We start from the raw sequence: 16139 nt of genomic DNA, 5'->3' as shown, positions 1-16139 counted from the left end.
ATTGGCACCAAGGCAGAAGCGACTCTCATCGCTGAAGACGACACGTCTCCATTCGTCCCTCCATTCACGCCTGTCGCGACACCACTGGAGGCGGGCTGCACGATGTTGGGGCGTGAGCGGAAGACGGCCTAACGGTGTGCGGGACCGTAGCCCAGCTTCATGGAGACGGTTGCGAATGGTCCTTGCCGATACCCCAGGAGCAACAGTGTCCCTAATTTGCTGGGAAGTGGTGGTGCGGTCCCCTAGGGCACTGCGTAGGATCCTACGGTCTTGGCGTGCATCCGTGCGTCGCTGCGGTCCGGTCCCAGGTCGACGGGCATGTGCACCTTCCGCCGACCACTGGCGACAACATCGATGTACTGTGGAGACCTCACGCCCCACGTGTTGAGCAATTCGGCGGTACGTCCACCCGGCCTCCCGCATACCCACTATACACCCTCGCTCAAAGTCCGTCAACTGCACATACGGTTCACGTCCACGCTGTCGCGGCATGCTACCAGTGTTAAAGACTGCGATGGAGCTCCGTATGCCACGGCAAACTGGCTGACACTGACGGCGGCGGTGCACAAATGCTGCGCAGCTAGCGCCATTCGACGGCCAACACCGTGGTTCCTGGTGTGTCCGCTGTGCCGTGCGTGTGATCATTGCTTGTACAGCCCTTTCGCAGTGTCCGGAGCAAGTATGGTGGGTCTGACACACCGGTGTCAATGTGTTCTTTTTTCCATTTCCAGGAGTGTATTTTTGACTTCAACAGCTTACCAACAGTAAATGTTTCATTATTATCTGAAACACTTTCCCATTCTTCAATATCTCCTTCAGAACCAGAATCGTCTACAACTTCTTCTTCTAGGAGACCTAAAATACCTTCATCCTTCAGTCTTTCACACATGATGTAGCTAATTCGCTTAGAAAAAATCATGCACACTAACTGTCACTAGATTATTATAACAAAAACTAACTGTGATGATAAAGTATACCAGACATCAATTCAACCTGATATTCTAAATGTTCATTTTGTCAGTCCTCAATCAGGTAACAGCATAATGGAGAATGTGAGTAAGGCAGACGCACTGCTGCCAGAAATAAACAGTAAGCAGACAGACAGCTTTCACTGGACTTGTGTAACTGAGAAGATGGTCAATGAATCAATAGCTAAGCTCAGTAATTCTAGAGCAGAGGATTACTATTGTCTCTCAAATTACAGAAATCAAATTGTAACACCACTGACTAAAATAATCAATAAAATTTTAAATGAAGGTAATTATCGAGAATGTTTAAAAATATCTGTAGTTAAACCAGTAGATAAAAATGGAGATATAGCATCACCATATAACTATTGACCAATATCACTTATACCCATGACATCAAAAATAATAGAATATTTTATGCATAAACAGACGAGTCAATACTTTGAACGTAATGATATACTCACCTCCTCACAGTATGGTTTCAGATACAGCATTTCTACAGTCAAAGCAGTTGAGATAATGGTAGCAAAAATATACAATTGTTTTGAAAATAAAGATATTATCTGTGCAACACTGTTGAACCTCGGGAAAGCTTTTTGAAATGGTCTCTCACAATATTCTCGTAGAAAAACTCTACCACTATGGAGTGAGAGAGAATGCTCTATGCCTAATGCAGTCATACTTGGACAACAGAAAACAGTTAGTTAAGGTAAATAATCAAATGTAAGAATGTCTCCCAGTTGTAAAGGGCATAACTCAAGGATCTGTTCTTGGACCTTTCCTTTTCATTATTTATATAAATGATTCACCTGCAGTTGTACCATGTGATGCAATGCTATATGCTGATGACACAACACTCATCACATGTGATACAAATCTTGAAAATGTGCAACACAGAATGGCAGGGGCAATGGTGAGGTGCACTACTTGGTTTGAGGCAAATGTACTGCAGAAGAATGATAGCAAAACTGAAACTATTGTATTCAATCTGAATGCTCCCAGTCATGATAACAAAACAGTAAAATTATTAGGTTTTCATATAGATCAAAAGCTCAGCTGGGATACTCACACAGGGAAGATATGTGGCAAATTGGCACATGCCATATATATTCTGTACAAGCTGAGGAGCAGTGTCAGTAAAGAACTTCTGTTGTGGTATATGCATAAATATGCATATTCGTATACTATTGTGAGGCAATTCCATAGGCTCAAAATTAGTGTTTAAAAGGCAAAAGGAAGCCATAAGATGCATAGCAGAACTTAGCCCATATGAATCATGTCGAGATTATTTTAAGAAACTAAATATAATGACAGTGCCTAGCCTGCATATTTACAACTGCCTTGTCTTCGTTAAAGAGAATCTGAGTAAATTTAACTTAAGCAGAACAGTTCATGACCAAAAGAAGTGGACATACATTTAATATGCCATATGATAGGCTTGCAGAGACACATAGCAGTTACAAATATCTTCGTCCTGTCTACTTCAAAAAATTACCTGAAAATGCCTACACAGTGCCAGTAAATAAATTTAAAAGTAGTTTTTTGAGGTGGATCAAAAGTAAAGTAATTTACTCTGCTCAAGAGTTCCTTGAGTATGTGACAAATGACCCACTTTGCTTATGAGAATGAACTATAAATTAACTGCAAACTATACATATGCCACATTGCGCAACTATTTTATTACTGTTTCATGTACTTATTATTAATTATCTGTTTTATTATTTATTTGTCATTCACTGAACTCTGTAATTCATTTATCTTGTAATTGATCTACTAGGAAACTTCTTGTTGTTATTGACATTTGCACAAATATGTATTGCATCCATCTTGGATTATTATATTGCAGTTAATAACATTTGTCATGTCAAAGTTTATATTATTATTATTGTTATTATAATTATGTTAATACTGAAGACACTAATTGCATGTAAATATGCTCAATGGTCGAATAAAACATTTGCATTTGTATTTGTAGATACAAATGCGAAAAACGCAGGAATTTTTGAAGTCGAAATTCACCCTACATGCATGCAAAAAATGTAAGAAAGACTCAACAGATGGCAGCACATGATGCAGGAAGCTCAACGGACACAATAACATGTGATGGAAACCCTACCAAATTAGAAGACAGTGAAAATTCTGCAGCTGACTGCCATCCGAGTCGCACTTGGACTCTGGACACTCAGCAATACCAGTAAGCCCAAGTCACACTCGGGTTCCATCAAGAAAGTGTTAAAAGCCCACTCTTGATGGAAATACAAGGTGCGGCAATTAAATAACAAAATTGCCGACTTCCAATAATGTAACCACCTGGGAGTAGGTTGGTACTGGATTGCAGTTGACCTTGAACCTTCAAGATCAATCACCATCTGTTTCATCTTTATATTTGATTTAGTTTGCTTTTGAGCCTTGTTTGTATAGGATGTTGTTCTGTAGTAGTCCGTGAGAATGGTGAACTTAAAAACTGAACAGTGCATTAACTTCAAATTCCTGATGAAATTATAAGTCACCAGCAGTATGTTTTCTATTTTAAAGGAGGTGTTTGGTAATAATCCTTGGGTTTTTGAATTGCACAAATGATTTTCAGAAGGTTGCGGAGGGGTTGAAAGATGATAAACATTCCATTCAATCTGAGAGTTCAAGAACTGAAGCAAATGTTCATAAAACTAATGAAATTGTGTGGAATGACTGACATCCGAGCATTGAGATGATTATGGACCTGCTAAACAAAATCAAAGAGACAGCAAGACCAATTTTGTATGATGAATTACACATGACAAGTTTGCACAAAACTGGTTCTGAAAAACCTCTCTCAGGAACAAAAAGACTACTATTAGAAGAATATTTGCTCTGGTGTCACAGAATAGTTCAATGGAGAAGTAGACATGCTCACACATGTCATGATGTGTAATGAAACATGGTTCTTTCAGTATGTCCCAGAAACAAAGTGTCAATCAATGCACTGGAAGACTCCCACATTGCCAAGAATGAAAAAAAGTACAGATGAGCAACTTGAAACTAAGGCAATGCTGGTAGTTTTTTCTTATATCAGGAAAGTTATCATGATTGAATGGGTGCCTGAGGTCAAACCATTAATCAGAAATACTACTAGGATGTCCTAACACAGAGACAAGGGCATTGTCAGGAGTGCCCCAGGGAACTGTGATGGGACTGCTGTTGTCTCTGTATACATAAATGATTTGGCAGATAGGGTGGGCAGCAATCTTGGATTGTCTGATGATGATGCCATGGTGTACAATCAGGTGTTGAAGCTGAGTGACTGCAGGAAGGTACAAGATAACTTAGACCAAATTTCCAGTTGGTGTGATGAATGGCAGCCAGCCCTAAATGTGGGAAAATGTAAGTTAATGTGGATGAGTAGGAAGATCAAACATATAATGTTTGGATACAGTATCACTAGTGACGTGCTTGACACAGACAAGTCATTCAAATATATGTGCATAACACTGCAAAGTGATATGCGATGAAACGAGCATGTGAGAACTATGGTAGGTGAAGGTGAATGCTCAACTTTGGTTTATTGGGAGAATTTTAGGAAAGAGTAGTTCACCTGTAAAGGAGACCACATATGGAACACTGGTGCAACCTATTCTTGAATATTGCTTGAGTGTTTGGGACTCATACCAGGTCTGATTGAAGGAAGACATCAAAACAGTCCAGAAGTGCGCAGCTAGATTTGTTACCAGCAGGTTTGAACAACGTGTAAGTGTTATAGAGATGCTTTAGGAACTCAAATGGGAATCCCTGGAGGGAAGGTAAACAACGTTTTGAGAAACATTATTGAGAAAATTTAGAGACCTGTCATTTGAAGCTGATTGCCAAACAATTTTACTGCTGCCAACATACATTGTGGGTAAGGACCATGAAGATAAGATTGAGAAATTAGGGCTCATGTGGAGGCATACAGACAGTCATTTTTCCCTTGCTCTATTCATGAGGGAAACATGAAAGGAAGTGAAAAGTAGGGGTACGGGATAAGCTTTGCTACATACTGTACCGTGGCTTGCAGAGTATCTATGTAGATGTAGATGTAGAGGTAGAAAGTCCAGATTTGTGGAAGAATAAGGTTTGGATTCTGAATCAGGACCACACACCAGCCCATACTGTGATATCTGTGAAACATGTTTTAGCAGACAAGTGTATTCCTGCGCTCAGACATCCTCTGTATCCACCAGATACACCTGCGGCTTTTATCTGTTCTGAAAAATGAAAAGTGCATTGAAGAGAATGAATTTTCAGTTTGTTGCATAGGCAAAAACAAAAATAGTAGAGTTGTCAAAGGGAGTGAGAATGGATGACCTACAGCATTGCTTTGAACAATGGAAGAGATGTATGCAGCAGTTTATAGATAGCACAATGGTGTATGTCGAAGAAGATAAAAGCTAATTGTAAATCTGTTTGCAATATGTCACATTCCTGACACCAGTCTCATTATTTAATTGCCACAGTTCACTTATTTTATCTCCTGACATCAGTCTCATTATTTAATTGCCACAGTTCATGTATTTTATCTAATAGCAACACATAGACCTGACCTCTTTGTGGATTTCCACGTGTATCTGGCATCAGTGGGCATGATGCAGTTGTAGCGGTAATGATTACAAGGGTATGAAGAGCAGCTAAAACAAATAGAAGGATTCATATTTTCAACAAACTAGATGTGGGAGGAGTACCAGTTTATCTGCCAGCAAGAAAATCACAACATTTATCATGTAGTTGAACCATGGATCAGATTTAGAAAAGTGCACTTGACTGATATGTACCTACCAGAATAGTTCATGATATACACTGCAAAGAAAATTCTAAAGAAGGAGAGGCTACTACAGAATAGACGTAAATCATGACCTAGGGAGATGCTGAATGAAACACATTTGGCTGCCATGAAAGCAATGCATGAAGCCTTCAATGACTACCATAGTGGAATATTATTGAAGGATCTCTCTCACAAAACCCAAAAAATTGTGGTTGTTTGTAAAAGCTATTCGTTGTGGCAGATTTGATGTCCAGACACATCATGGGCAAGAGAGGTACTGAAACTGAAAGTAGAAAATAAAAAGCAGAAATGCCTAACTCTATTTTCAAGTGTTTCTTTACAAATGAAAATCCAAGGATATTGCCCCAGTTTAATTCACACATCTCTGAAAAGGTGAATGACATACATATTAGTGTCAATGGTGTTGAGAAACAGTAGAAATCATTAAAACTAAACAAATATCCATGATCCGACTGGCTCACTATCAGATTTGAAGCTGAGTTATCGCTCCTTTTAACCATAATCCTCTGTAGATCCCTCAAACAAAAAACTGTGCCTAGTAGTGGGGTAGCACAAGTCACTCCAGTCTACAAAAAGGGTAGTAGAAGTGATTCACAAAACTACTGTACATTGTCCTTGACATTCATTTGTTGTAGAATCTTAGAACAAATTCTGAGGTCAAATGTCATGAGATGTCTTGAACAAAATGATCTCCTTCATACCTGCCAGCATAGATTACAAAAACAGAGATCTTGTGACACACAACTCATATTTTTCTCATTACAACCTGAATACCATGGACCAAGACAATCAAGTAGATGCAATATTTCTCAGTTTCCAAACAGCATTTGACAGAATACCCCCATCTACACTTGTTATTGAAAGTATGGTCATATGAGGTAGCAAGCAAAATTGGTGACTGGATTTTTTGCCAGGGACAATGCAGCATGTTATCTTGGATGGGAAATCATCAATGGATGGAGAAGTAACTTCCAGTGTGGCCCAGGGAAGTGTGCTGGGATTCTTGCTGTTCATATTGTATATCAGTGATTTTGTGGACAACACTAATAGTAACATACAGGAGTTTTCTATAATGAAGTAGCCTATTATCTAAGAAAATCTACATACTTATTCATTCATATCTTCATAAGATTTCGAAGTGGTACAAGAATTGGCAACTTACTTTAAATTTTCACAAACATAAAAATGTGTAATTTGGTGTCAACAACTCACAGCTGTTATCAGCCAACTCATAAAAACACCTGGGTGGAAGACTTCAGTTTATTGGTGGGATACTATGGAAATGCAATCATTCTACAAAGGAGAGTGCCTAAAAACCACTCATGCAACCCAACCTGTGATATTATTCAAGTGTTTGGGACATGTGTCAAATAAACTAACAAGGAGTATTGATAAAATACAGAGAAGGACAGCACAAATATATACAGATTTGTTTGACACGTAGGAGAGTTTCACAGAGATGCTGAAGAAACTGAACCAGTAGACTCTTGAAGATGACTGTAATATCAATGAGTCACTATTGGAATCGGCCAACTCATACAGATACATGAGTGTAACAGTTTGTAGGGATATGAAGTGGACTGATCACATAGGCTAAGTCATGGGTAAGGCAGGTGGCACACTTTCGTTTATTGGTAGAATACTGGGGAAGTGCAAATGCGTCCACAAAGTAGATTGGTTAGAAATCATTCATGTGCCTGGTTCTAGAATATTGCTCAAGTGTGTGGAACTGAACTGGAAGACTCTTGAAGATAGGACATAAAGTTTCACAAAAAAGTCTGTTAATTAAGTTTCAAGATGATGAGTCTAGGAATATACTATAATCCCCTAATTGCTCACAAATGGATCATGAGAATAAGATTAGATTAATTGTTGCACACACAGACATTCAAAAAATCATTCCTCCTGCACTCTTTATGTGAATGGAAGTGAACGGAATGAGAAGAAACCCTAATAACTCATACAATGGGATGTAACCTCTACCTCTAGCTTGAAAAAGGATTCATCTGAAAGCTAGTGAAGTTTTCTTTTTTTTTTTTTTGTGTGCATGTCCACAATTTTGCATTTCTGCTATTTGGTGAGTGGTCATATTTACTGCTAATTTATTTACATTCTGCCCAGAACTTCCTATGTGATATTTATAAAACTTAAAAGTATAACTGAACCGTGAAATCAATGTTCAGTTTTTCATTTATACAGTCCCATATGAGAGCATTCTTGAGCCATTGCCACTTCTTGTTTGTATTAGTGATGTGACAAAGCCACAAAGCTCAAAATTAATGAACTATGCTGATAATATCTTCTTTCTTGCTTAGAACTGTACTGAACAATTAGCAATTCAAAACAGTAAAGAAACCTTTGGTCCAATCAGAGTATATTTTATCATGAATAAATTCCCATTGAATAAGGATACAACAGCTGTGATGAATAAAATTTTACATTATAATCCCTCCCAAGTGTGTGTAAATATCAAATCATCCTCTTCAAAAAAATTATTGACATACATTTCTATGCATTGCAAAAATGAATAGAGCACCTGTAAAAATACTAGCTGCAATATTTACTTATTAAAATGTCTGACAACCATAATAATTCTTCCTGTCCAAAAACAAATCTACTGCCAAAGAACACACTTACATTTGCAATTTGAGACTAAGATTTGAGGAAGGGCACTGGCAGTCAACTGTCTCAAGCCCCAAAAGATGGTTGTTACAATTGCTAAGAACTATTCAATTAAGTGTAATTTACAAACTGTGTACTATTTGTATGTTTTTAGGATAAATATGTTTGTAAAAGAGAATGTATCACATAAAAAATGAATAGTAACATTAATTATCACAATACATGAACAAGATATGATTATCATAATATATCTGAGTTATGAAAAAGCTAGAAATCACAGCCCATTTGTTTCTGCAAGACATTTCTTTAACAGGTGGCCTAATGATACAAAGCAACACCAGAGTAGTATTTAAGGACAAATTGAAATAGTTATTAATTAATAGATTTTTATAATTGCTCCAAGATTTCTAAACTTCATTTCTAAAGTACTATTTTGGCATTTTATTCAGTTACAGTACATTAGTGGTAGTAAATATTTATTTAATGGTATGTAATGTGGTATTTTTTACATTTAACTAACATAAATATACAAAAAAAATGATAAAGTGAAGATTGTATATATTGTTATGGGAAAATGAAGATTATTATCATCATTTTAAAAATGAGTCAAACATATGGAAAAAGACATACTGATCAAAAGTGATGCAGTTTTAAATTGCTTATCAGTTACATATTTCAAAAAGCTACAATATACCATTTGCATGAACTCTACCCTGTAATAAGGAATTCTATTGCCTAATTTTACTGTCTTGTACATTACACTTACCTCATATGCTTCCTTATGAAGAGGACCAATTGTAGCCTGAGAGAGAGCATGAAGAACACGTGGAGTGCAGTTTGCAGGGCCAGCACTCATCATATACTTGTATGGGATAATCAGTGGTTTGCGGAGCCTGTCTGGGGGTGGTATTGTGCACTCCATGGTGGGAAGGAGTGGATCGCTGTGTTCTGGCAACAGAACTGACTGCTCTACACAACAGCTGAGCAGCTACTGCCCAGTTGCAGAAATAGTGCCTGCTGATAGGGCAACAGCAGATTTGTCCTTCAGATAAGACCCATTCTTTTCTGCCTTGCATCTAAGAAGATTAAGATAAGGAAAATGTGAAATTTAATGCTGACAAATGGTTGCTGATGAGCTCTACGTTATCACAGGTACATGCACACTAAGCACTCAGTTTTTTGTTAAGTACCATCTGAACACAAAAACAGATTGTATTTAAAGATCATACTCTCATGAACTAACTTCAATTTTCAGTATCTTCAATTCATTTTTAGCAACAATTTGTGACACTGGTAAAAATTTACCTCCAGTATAACTGAAAAACAAGTGTACATAATAGTAAAATGAAAACAACATAGGAAGAAAACAAATTAATTCACATGTCTACTATAAAATCTGCACAAGGAAAGCATGGCTATCAACCTACATTTGTACTCACATTAGCAGCACTGTAACATAATAGGTTTTCCTTAGAAAATGATGGAAGGCTCCCTAAAAATAGCCATATTTTATATTTAATCAATAAATTTCAACTGTTTTCTGCATTTTCCCAAAGTAAAATAAAATTATACAGTTAAGAACACTTGGACTTCCTTGACATTTCAGTTACACACAGCTGATTTTTTGAAGATAAGATCTAGCTCGTATCTTGCAAATTACATTTCTAGAAACCTGCAAAAAATTGTTTTCAGTAGGAACAACTTCCAGTAGAAACACTTCAAATACAGAACTGCTCCAAATGTCAGAACAGTATTTTCTTTCTTCAGAGAGGTAAAATGTACTGTTTGGTTGAGATTGCAATGGGATGAGAGGTCACGTGATTCAGAGGAGGTTATGTGGAGGCAGAGAGGTAAGAATGAATGAAAAAGTATCAGTAAGAGTAAGGAGATAAAAGCACTGTGTCAGCTTCAGTTTGCAGGTGATAGAACAGCCAGAGTTAGGAGTAAAGCAGTGTTCAAGAGGCAGGACAAAGAAAATGTGGACATAAATAATGTAATTAAGGAATAGAAAGAGAAGTGGAAGAGAAACATAAAAAAGGTAGAAAGAAAGGTATATAAACAAGTAATTGTTATCATTTCAACAGGTGCCATGCATAAAAGTTAGGTGGGATAAATGCTAACAGAAACTGGGAAAGGAGGAGGGACAGTGCAGAATGAGAGGATATGTTGGAGGAAAAGTCCACATCTCAGTTTATTTATTTATTTTATTTATTTATCTCTTGTTCCAGTGATCCATGTTGTGACAGTATCACAGGATATGGAACGTGTCAATTTTACAAGCTTTTGGCCAGAATTTATGGTAATACATAAAACAAAACAAAAACAGTAAACAGTAACTTAGGTCCCACTACAAAAAAAATACATTTTAGAAATAGATAGAGATTACAAAATAAAAAACAGTAAACAGTAACTTAGGTCCCACTACAAAAATACATTTTAGAGAGAGATAAAGATTACAAAATAATAAGTGTTACAGAGAAATAAATATTGCAAAATATATGTTTACAATAAAAATATTCAGTATTACAAATACAAATTTGGGCATACATTTGCAATTTACAATACAAGAGATGTTAAACACTGTAGTTCAGGAACTCTTCTGATGTATAAAATGATCCTTGCAATAGGAACTGCCTTAAGGTTTTTTTAAACAGGAGATCATCATCTACCAAACATTTAATTCTTGAAGGGAGGGCATTAAAAATCTTACAGCCACTGAAACGGACTCCTTTCTGCACCATACTTAGATTTGGCTGTTCATAGTGGATATCATGTTTCCTTCTAGTATTGTGACTGTGATATGCACTATTCAGCTTACAGATGGATTTTTCTTTCCTTATGAAGCACATCAATGAGAATATATATGTAAGTATTTCAAGCTTCTTAAAAAGATTCCTGCATGTGGCTCTAGGATGGACTCCACACATGATCCTTATGGCTCTTTTTTGTACACACAGTACTTTTTTAGCCAGTGGCTGATTTCCCCAAAATATAATTCCAAATGCCATAATTGCATGAAAGTAACCATAATACGCTGACTTCATGGTTTCCATATTTCTATAAGAAGAAACAATGCGCAATTCATATGTTGCTGAACATAGTCTTTTGCACAGATCCACGATGTGGTTGGACCAATTCAGTTTGCTGTCAATATGCAAGCCTAGGTATTTTGAGGAATCTACCCTGGTTATTGTCTGCTCACCTACCTTTACAAATATTTCCTCATCTTTGGATGTTTTGTGGAACCGAATGTAGTTTGTTTTACAGTAATTTAAAATAAGACCAGTTCATTGTTTCATTTAAAACCTTATTTGCCGTTACCTCAAGCTTATCTTCCGAATTATCAATAAGTAGTGTAGTGTCATCCGCGAAAATGGTGAATCTACAATATTCCATAGAGAGAGGAAGATCATTTATAAATACACTCCTGGAAATTGAAATAAGAACACCGTGAATTCATTGTCCCAGGAAGGGGAAACTTTATTGACACATTCCTGGGGTCAGATACATCACATGATCACACTGACAGAACCACAGGCACATAGACACAGGCAACAGAGCATGCACAATGTCGGCACTAGTACAGTGTATATCCACCTTTCGCAGCAATGCAGGCTGCTATTCTCCCATGGAGACGATCGTAGAGATGCTGGATGTAGTCCTGTGGAACGGCTTGCCATGCCATTTCCACCTGGTGCCTCAGTTGGACCAGCGTTCGTGCTGGACGTGCAGACCGCGTGAGACGACGCTTCATCCAGTCCCAAACATGCTCAATGGGGGACAGATCCGGAGATCTTGCTGGCCAGGGTAGTTGACTTACACCTTCTAGAGCGCGTTGGGTGGCACGGGATACATGCGGACGTGCATTGTCCTGTTGGAACAGCAAGTTCCCTTGCCGGTCTAGGAATGGTAGAACGATGGGTTCAATGACGGTTTGGATGTACCGTGCACTATTCAGTGTCCCCTCGACGATCACCAGTGGTGTACGGCCAGTGTAGGAGATCGCTCCCCACACCATGATGCCGGGTGTTGGCCATGTGTGCCTCGGTCGTATGCAGTCCTGATTGTGGCGCTCACCTGCACGGCACCAAACACGCATACGACCATCATTGGCACCAAGGCAGAAGCGACTCTCATCGCTGAAGACGACACGTCTCCATTCGTCCCTCCATTCACGCCTGTCGCGACACCACTGGAGGCGGGCTACACGATGTTGGGGCGTGAGCGGAAGACGGCCTAACGGTGTGCAGGACCGTAGCCCAGCTTCATGGAGACGATTGCGAATGGTCCTCGCCGATACCCCAGGAGCAACAGTGTCCCTAATTTGCTGGGAAGTGGCGGTGCGGTCCCCTACGGCACTGCGTAGGATCCTACGGTCTTGGCGTGCATCCGTGCGTCGCTGCGGTCCGGTCCCAGGTCGACGGGCACGTGCACCTTCCGCCGACCACTGGCGACAACATCGATGTACTGTGGAGACCTCACGCCCCACGTGTTGAGCAATTCGGCGGTACGTCCACCCGGCCTCCCGCATGCCCACTATACGCCCTCGCTCAAAGTCCGTCAGCTGCACATACGGTTCACGTCCACGCTGTCGCGGCATGCTACCAGTGTTAAAGACTGCGATGGAGCTCGGTATGCCACGGCAAACTGGCTGACACTGACGGCGGCGGTGCACAAATGCTGCGCAGCTAGCGCCATTCGACGGCCAACACCGCGGTTCCTGGTGTGTCCGCTGTGCCGTGCGTGTGATCATTGCTTGTACAGCCCTCTCGCAGTGTCCGGAGCAAGTATGGTGGGTCTGACACACCGGTGTCAATGTGTTCTTTTTTCCATTTCCAGGAGTGTATAATAAAAAGTAGGGGGCCCAGAACTGAGCCCTGCAGCACTCCACATGTAATGGTACCCCATTCTGAAGATATTGGGACACCATCTTGACTATCTACTACAACTTTTTGTTTTCTGTTTGACAGATATGAGTCGATCCATTTCCCTGCTGCACCACTTATACCGAGATGTGCAGCTTTTTGTAAAAGAATTTGGTGATTTACACAGTCAAATGCTTTTGTTAGGTCACAAAACATGCCAATCACTTTCAGTTTTTTGTTGATAGGTTCCAAGAGTTTGCCAGTAAATGCAAATATTGAATCTTCTGTTGACAAACCTTTCTGAAATCCAAACTGACTTTTGCTGAAGCTATTGTGTTCACTGAGATGCTTAACTATCCTGGCATGCATTAGTTTCTCTAAAACTTTTGAAAAGCTTGTCAGTAGTGATATTGGCCTATAGTTAACAGTATCCGTCTTACCCCCCTTCTTATACAGCGGTTTTACAACTGCATACTTAAGCCTCTCAGGAACTATTCCTTGCTTAAGTGACGCATCAAAAATGTGGCAAAGGACTTTACTTACATGGCTGGAGCAGTATTTTAATAATTTGTTAGAAATGTTGTCAATTCCAGCAGAGTTTTTACTTTTCAGGGATTTAATAACTCTTTCAATTTCTTGAACAGCGACTGTTTTTACCTTCATGTGTTGCACTAAACCAGGTATTCTAGCTTTCAAAAGATTGATGGCTTGCTTCATGGACCCTTGTAAACCTATTTTTTCTGTTACTGTTAAAAAATTGTAGTTGAATGTGTCTGCAACTGTTTTTGGATCGCTAACAAGATTACCCTCACTTTTGATTTGGATATTTTCACTACAAACTGCATTTTTCCCCGTTTCCTTCTTTACAAATTTCCAGATAGTTTTTACTTTATTGCTCAAGTTGTCAATTTCTGCCTTCAAGCACATGTTCTTTGCTGCCTGAATTGTCTTATTCAGAACTTTATTGTAGATTTTATAGTGTGTAATCCTACTGTTATCTTTTGAACTCCTGGCTGCAGCATATAGTTCTCTTCTTGTTTTACAAGAGATTTTGATGCCTTTAGTAATCCAAGGCTTGTTTCCAGATTTGAACAGGTTTTCTCTCACTGATTTTTTTAGGAAATGCTTCTTCAAAACGGCTTGTAACTTCATTGATAAATATATTAAATTTTGAATTAACATCAACTGTAGCATATACAGGAGACCAGTCCACAAGCCGTAATTGCTGATTAAAGGTTTCAGTGGTGTGCCTGTTTATAATCCTAAATGTTTTCCAAATGAAATTTTCTTTTCTTTGTACATTCATTTGGTTTACAGTGAGGAATTGCCCTTCATGATCAGAGAGCCCATTTATAATATTTTTCATGGTTAAATTATTGCAAATATCCTTATCTACAAATACATTATCTATGAAAGTGCTAGAGCTGGCAGTTACTCTAGTTGGAGTGTCCACCACTGGTACTAAATTGTAACAGTACATTAAATGTTCAAAATCTGTCTTGTTTCCATTTTCTGTTAAAAGGTCCACATTGAAGTCACCCATAACAATGATAGATTTAGTTTTCCTACATAGGTGGGCCAGAAGTGATTCAGTTTGTCTTAGAAATACATTTAGATTTCCAGCAGGTACCCTGTAAACAGCCAGAACAATAACAGTTGCACTATCTGCTGTTAACTCAATGCCACACACCTCAAAATGTTGTTCATCACAGTATTTGCTTAAATCTAGGGATTTATACACTATATTATTTTTTATAAATATTGCAACACCACCTTTTTCCATAACAGATCTACAGTAATGAGTAGCTAAACTAAAGTTCTCAATATGTATCATGTGGATCCCATTCATAACGTGATGTTCTGAGAAACACAGTACATCAGGCTCACTTTCACACTCGTCTTTTAAATTTATTAGCAACTGGTCTATTTTATTCTTGAGGCTACATATATTTTGGTGGAATAAAGACAAAGTTTGATTTTTTCTCACCTCTGCATTTGCGTGATGTTTTCTAGGAGTGGCTTTTTTCAGTACATTAGTTGATAGTATTCCTTGGGGTGTGGAAAACTCATATTGAACACACGAGAGAGATGCTTCACGCAACTTTGAATCCTCATCTCTCGTGTTACTCACAATAGAAAACGCTGAGTTTGTTTTCTGTTGCGTGTAGGACGGGCAATAGTTACCGCTGAATATGTTGTTTTAGCTGTTGGTTCCGCCACTGACGATTCTGCTGCTTTTGAGGATGCTTCTTTTTCTTTTGCTGAGACTGGTCCCATACCGGTACATGGAATTTTTCTGTTCGCTCTCTCTCTGTTCGCAATGATTTCTTTCATCATTTTACATACAAAGTTTTTTCCTTCATAATTTAGATGCATTTCGTACATTTTCCAAGCAAAGAACACATCAGTTTTATTTTAATGTTAGTTTTACGAATTTCTTTGTTTACACACGAGTGATACATTAGATCACATCTGTGTGGTAATGTTGCAACTATTCATTTGCACCCGCTATACACACGACATAGTCATTTTTTTCCGACATTTTGTCTTGTAAATCAACACCAATAATGTTTTTTGCTGTTGCTCCTGGCTTTACAAAACCTGTTGCGTCGTATTTCGTGTTTTCTTTGAATAGTCTCGTCATTTTTCTGCCGTGACTGTCCGTTAAAAATTATACATTACTTTCGTCTTTGCACTGTTGTACGTTTTGATTGATAGTGTCTTTCTCATTACTACGTGCAATAGATGTCCCATTATTATGTACAATATATGGTATGCTCAATTTCGCACCTTCATTGTTTGCGTTAATGCTGAACTCAGAGTCTGTATCACCATTCTGATTACAAAGTTTGTTCAAAAGTTCATCCGCCTCTTCACTCAAGGAAAGAA

The 16139-nt window shown here is 38.6% G+C and overlaps 1 protein-coding gene across 1 annotated transcript in view; it reads right to left on the bottom strand.

Annotated features, from left to right (window-relative positions):
- The window catches only part of LOC124789787 (alanine--glyoxylate aminotransferase-like), a 106434-nt gene extending 90965 nt beyond the window's left edge, over positions 1-15469 (bottom strand). Inside the window, exons 1-2 of the mRNA XM_047257256.1 lie at positions 15238-15469; positions 9152-9461 (exon numbers count right to left, since the gene is read on the bottom strand). Of these exons, the coding sequence (XP_047113212.1) occupies positions 9152-9307 (156 nt within the window). The 5' untranslated portion in view covers positions 9308-9461; positions 15238-15469. The remainder of the gene's footprint in view (positions 1-9151; positions 9462-15237) is intronic.
- Between the last annotated feature and the right edge of the window lie 670 nt (positions 15470-16139).

This window comes from Schistocerca piceifrons, chromosome 3 (assembly GCF_021461385.2).
Source record: "Schistocerca piceifrons isolate TAMUIC-IGC-003096 chromosome 3, iqSchPice1.1, whole genome shotgun sequence".
Classification (NCBI taxonomy): Eukaryota; Metazoa; Arthropoda; class Insecta; order Orthoptera; family Acrididae; genus Schistocerca; species Schistocerca piceifrons.
This window is presented reverse-complemented; position numbering and strand designations above follow the sequence as displayed.